The sequence below is a fragment of the Lycium ferocissimum genome, chromosome 9 (genome assembly GCF_029784015.1).
Source record: "Lycium ferocissimum isolate CSIRO_LF1 chromosome 9, AGI_CSIRO_Lferr_CH_V1, whole genome shotgun sequence".
NCBI classification, from domain to species: Eukaryota; Viridiplantae; Streptophyta; class Magnoliopsida; order Solanales; family Solanaceae; genus Lycium; species Lycium ferocissimum.
Genome location: NC_081350.1, coordinates 51701080 through 51706645, shown reverse-complemented (window position 1 = coordinate 51706645; position 5566 = coordinate 51701080). Strand labels below are relative to the sequence as shown.

At 36.5% G+C, this 5566-nt stretch overlaps 1 protein-coding gene across 1 annotated transcript; it reads left to right on the top strand.

Moving 5' to 3' along the window:
* The first annotated feature begins 762 nt into the window (after positions 1 to 762).
* Positions 763 to 4875, top strand: LOC132029358 (uncharacterized). The gene is made up of 2 exons (XM_059418651.1): positions 763 to 1143; positions 3331 to 4875. Exons 1-2 carry the CDS (start codon positions 1058 to 1060, stop codon positions 4748 to 4750), a joined length of 1506 nt encoding a protein of 501 aa, XP_059274634.1. The 5' UTR covers positions 763 to 1057; the 3' UTR covers positions 4751 to 4875.
* The last annotated feature ends 691 nt before the right edge of the window (positions 4876 to 5566 follow it).

Below are 5566 nucleotides of genomic sequence, written 5' to 3'. Positions count from 1 at the left end.
CAATTGGTTTGGCCTTCCACATCTTTCACATAAAAATATCACTGAAATATACTTAAGAATACAATTTTAATAAGACCTTAGGTTATCGGTCCAATCGTTCATGTAAATTTAAAAATCGAAAATCAAAAATCGAATTGGCAGTCAAAGAAAAAAATTACAAATTTTTTAAAAATCATTACCCAACAACTCGATATCGGTTATCCAATAATAGTTTTTTTTTTTTTGTTAAGTTTATCAGTTAAATCAACTTTTAATACTCCTAGATTTAGGATTTACTTTGATGACACTTAAAATTTTGAATTTCTAGGGTACATAATGTCGAAACTTTTAATTGAATATTTACCAAAAGAAAAAGTTAAAAAAAAAAAAAAAAGTAGTCTAATAAATTTTCAAGGTGTTTTTATTTTCAAAAGTATCCTAAGTTCATTTTTATCTATCAATTTTTATATTAATTTTTTTAAGCGCCAATTATTTTATTTTAACTTATTTGGAGTTTAACTGAATTTTTAAGATAAAATTGAAAAATAGATAATGAAATCGAGAATATCTTAATTTTTTTGCCAATGAGTAAATAGAAATAATTTTAAAATTGATGAAAATAAAAACTGAGGAAAATAAAAAAGAAAAGGAAAGAGGAGGGAGAAAGGAGAGTGAAGACACAAGTAAAAGACAAAAAAAAAAGGACAGAGGATAGAGGAGAGATAAGACGGATGAGAAGGGAAGACAGAGGGAGCACATAAGTCTTTGCCCAAGTTAAAATATTAATTAAAAATTTCCTCACATATCATGTTATGTTTGTGTCTCTACCATTATAAAAATTTTCGTGTGCAACATAAGCAGAGCAAGCAATATCTTCCCCTAGAATGTTCGAGTGAATCAATCTTTCCTTGATCAGTTGTCTGATATTGTTGACTTGTGCAAATATAAAAATAAGCGTGTTACATAATTTCGAACAGTCGCATGAATAATTTTTATCTACAGTTTGAATAACTTGGATTCTCTATAGCCTTCTGAGCCAACTGCTATCCTCTATCGCATTATAATCTTAGTTCAGATTATGTCGTCAAACACACTACAGCCGCAGCAGCCCGAGCAGCAGCTCGAGCAGCAGCAGCAGCCAGCAGCGGCAGCGGCAGCAGCCATGTAACGAACCGTTTGGTTGTTTAGCACTTTTGAACTCGTTTTCGCTAAAATACTCTTTTCGTAGTTTTAAAGGGCATTCTTGACTTGCGGGAATTGGTGGCATGGTGATTTAATTGGCGGATATTTTTTTTAGAAATAGATTTATTTAATATGTGTGAATAGTTATTTATAGGAATATGAGTTTTCACACATATAAGGTCTAAGTTGGTAATTAAAGTATTTGATGGAATGACTATATTTATTATAAAGGTCAAGTGAGTAAGTAAATTGTAGAAATTATTTGGCTAAGTTATGGGGCTTAACCCACTTCTTATGACCCATATATATTAGAAGCCTAGGGTTTAAAAATAATTCATATATTGTGGGCATGAAAAATAAAGAAAATAGAAGCACTTTGACAAGTGACGGCAGTAACTAGAAGATTTTTGGTGGACGAAAAGTTTAAGGCATCAGGTACGTCCCATTCAAAATTAGTTCGTGTAGTATAATTGATTCCTTGAAACAGGAAAGTAAAAGTTGTAGTAATATTTTGAAACCATGTTAAAAATAGTATTATAATCCTAAATTTCAAGGCCTCCCGTCCCCATTAATAAGAAAATTGAATATATGAATAATGATGGCGGCTCACATGGCACAAGCAGTCGTGTTGAATTGCTTGATATCTTATTCCCGAATGGCAAGTCAGTGGAAAGGGTAGTTGGTAGAAGTTTCACAAAATAAGAAAAATGACATAAAGTCAAGTATTATGATCCACGTTTGACTAATAATGAATAATGATGTCCTCACCTATGCTATAAATAGGTATGATGATGCAAGTGATTATAAAAATAATATAATACATATGGCTACTTGTTAAAAGCTTCTGGTGTTTATGGAATTGAGAATGAGGGTACAGAGAATTGAAAAGTCTTTGTCTTGTTTTCTTTTCCTCATTATTATATAAAAAAAAAATGACGATGACAGTACTATATTTCTAAAGCAATAATGAGAGTACTATGTTCAGAATTGTGAGGGGTCATGTGCGTGATTTTTTTGTTTGTGGTAGGTCACTGTTTCGAATTTTGCTTCTGGTTCAAAATTTTTTTTGGATGTTTAGCATGTATCAATTTCAACCTTTATATACTGGGTCTAACTAATTAAAGATTATATTATTGAATGATATGAAAACCTTCAAATCCATGGTATTTGAATTGTGGAAAATGAGAATTAAATCCTAAGTTAGGATTTAGACTAGTAATTAACGTAAGTTATATATTTGATCTACAGGAAAAGCTTGGTGTGAGAGTTCGTGGCATTCTGCATTGAGGTAGGTTACGGTCTACTTTAGTTAGACTGCGATTAGAGAATCGTATGTAGTTGTAGAAAGTGACGGGGATAGATATAGCCAATGGAGGTGGATTCCAATTATGTTGCTATCCTTATCACTTTTTGTATCTCTGCTAGCTCCCTTTATATGAAAAGGAATGATAACATTAATATGACTTGTATTTGTTGATTGTATATTGGTGATATTGATGACCGATATCATGTATGACATGCCTTCCATATTATTCTTGTGATGATAGTGGTGGTGATTGAGAGACTCCGAGGTTTTTGCCGAGATTGAGAGGACTAGACTCCGCCAGATCGAGAGTGAAATGAGAGATAGACTCAAGACCTGTCTCGTGATTGAAAGCACTATAGGGTTCTTGGGAGGCATGAGTGGTACAGGACTTCGCGGGTCTCCGTCATGGCTTTGAGGCACCGCAACGCGTGTACGAGAGTGGAGAGAGAGGCGGGATCGTTGCATTGCATTGCATTCATTCACTCATATTTGACTGATCATCTGGTTAATTATATATGTCTTGGTTGATTTCATGATTCCTTTACACTTTACTTGTATATGATACGTGACCATATCTGTGCTACTTGTTAGTTTTCACTTCTTCACGCGTTATCTAATCATTGTCGGCCTATGATGCTTATAGTGTTGTCAATACTACTCTTTGTCGCACTTTTGTTGAGCCCTCGTGGGCGATACGCGAGGTGACACCTTTCGCAGCATTTATTTTCGTTTTTGTATTCGATGACAATATGTAGCCACTTATATTCCGCAATGTTAGCCTTGTACCCTTTAGCAACAGCAGCTTATTAAATTTTCCGCCTTGTTTTCGAGCAGCAGCAGCAGCCAGCAGCTGCAGCAGCCAGCAGTCACAACAATTTGGATGATGATCGCCCCAAAAATTCTTCAGCTCGCCTGATACGTAGGTATCCCAAATCCAACGGTACGGTCCCTTTCATTAAATTCGGCCCACTATTCGGACAGGATGAAGACTTTGTCAAAAAAGCCAAGGAAGACGCATGGCAGCATGTGGTCAGCTCCTCCAAATCCAGGGAGGCGGCCGTGATCGAGATCTACATGTCCTCCCTTAGACAAATTGAAAACAAAGCAAAAGCGTCCTATGACCCCGACCCCGTACTGGACAAACTGTCCAATAAAGATTTTCGGGATACTATGCTAAAGGATAGCTGCTTATTCCTACAACTTTCGTTCTCTCTTCTCCACGGAGACGACAAGTTGGATGCTTTTCCTCATCTGAGAAATATTAGCTTATCCAACAGGCACAAATGGGTGGAGTCTATGTTTCATGTAGGCAACCAGATTCCCCTGGTGGTTCTTAGGGTACTACTAAAGAAGAGGTACTTTCAAGAAGTGGTTAAAAATGGCAAGTGGAAGGAGCCTTCGTCAGATCTGGCTAAAATGGCCTTGTTTCGACTTCTACTTTCACCAGCACTAGACAAGCCCCAACGTCGCATAAAAGTTCCTTCTGTGCGAAAACACGCGCGAAGATTGATGCATTGGACGCAACAGCTGAAAGAATGTTCTGATGTGCTACATGGTCTCCACTTACTCCTCCTTGGGCCAGAAATTGATCCCGAAAAAGAAGAATACGACGATGATGATGTCGACCTGGAAGAAAAAAATATAGGACCTGACGATAAAAACGGAGATACAAATAATGCACAAGCTGGAGGCAGCGGTTGTCCGGAATGCGGTGGTGCTGCTAGAGATAAAGCTCAAAAAGAAGATGATAATGATGACGACAAAAAGTTAAAGAATGCCATAAAGTTGAAACAAGCAGGGGTCCACTTTCGTGTCACAAAAGAAGGGATCAGAGGAATCAGGTTCAAAAGCAGTTTGATTTACCCGAAACTCTCTTTGCCTCAATTGTTTGTCGGATCTCATACTCGGCTTCTTCTAGAATGTCTCAAACAGTACGAGCAAAAACTTGATCCTAGCCTACAAGAGGTGAGCTCGTACTTGCAGTTCATGCACGATTTAGTGCGCACAGCTCAAGATGCCAAAATTCTAGTATCCAATGGGATCATAAAAGGAAACCGCAAGTATACGCAAAAGCTACCAGCCATTTTTATAGACCTTGCTCCCAATGACAAAATAACTGATACCAGTCTCAGCCCTGTAAAAATCGAAATCAACAGCTTTTACCGCCCTCCCTGGGTCTCTAACTACTTCACCATTGTCTTTGTACTCTCACTTATCGGATTGCTAGTCTCTATTGCTCAGCTGGTTTATGCCGTGCTAGCGTACCACAAACCCCCCTCCTAGTTAGCATTTTCCCAATTGCTCAACTCATTTATTGTAACCCATTAACCAAATACTCAACTGGTCATAATGGAACATCTAGATCTTATATTATTTGGAAAATTTCAAATCAAGATAAGAGTTGGTTTATCCTATTTTGAAATCTAGATTAGAAATGATTGAAATGTTGTTAATGCTTTTCTACATTCAGGTTGTAATCAACAGATGACAGTGCAAAGAGAGTAAAACAACTCCTTCATGATAAGATGTCTTCTTCAAGGAAGCAGTGGCGGAGTTCCTTTTTAAAAATTATAAGCAAGCGTTTTGACAATAATGTGCGTCCTTTTTTATTTTCCTTTTTCTTATTTCTCTGTTATTGTTCCTTTTCTCCACATTTTCTTCCTTTTTAGTCATTTATGACGTACAAATTATACACTTTATTGCAAATTGACATTGTAGTATGTCATATTCCGACGTCTAGATCGGAGACAGAGCTTTAAAGTTTGCAGTCTTCTCTTTCCGACAGTGTTTGTTAAACAAGAGTTTCAATTTGCAAGCAAAGCACAGATTGATGATTGTTGGCTTTATCTGACAGTTTTTTTTCTTTCTATAAAAATGTCTAATCCTGGTTTTCGACATTAGTTTCTTCCTTCAGTACAACTTAAGAGTCGTGATTGTTTTTCTTACGCTGTATATCGTATATGCTGTCTTTCTTACAACGAACTTTTGGATGGTGATTGTTTATAGGAATGATGGCTTCGCACTGTTTCTAATTATTTATGCAATGTAATTGCGGTATTGAAAGATACTATGTGCTTAAAGTGTTTCCTCTATTCTGAT

Excerpts from the sequence above, each read along its gene's own strand:
- LOC132029358 (XM_059418651.1), top strand. The coding sequence starts at position 1,058 with ATGTCGTCAAACACACTACAGCCGCAGCAGCCCGAGCAGCAGCTCGAG. Across the intron at positions 1,144-3,330 it reads GCGGCAGCGGCAGCAGCCAT|CAGTCACAACAATTTGGATG; the intron begins GTAACGAACCGT and ends TGCAGCAGCCAG.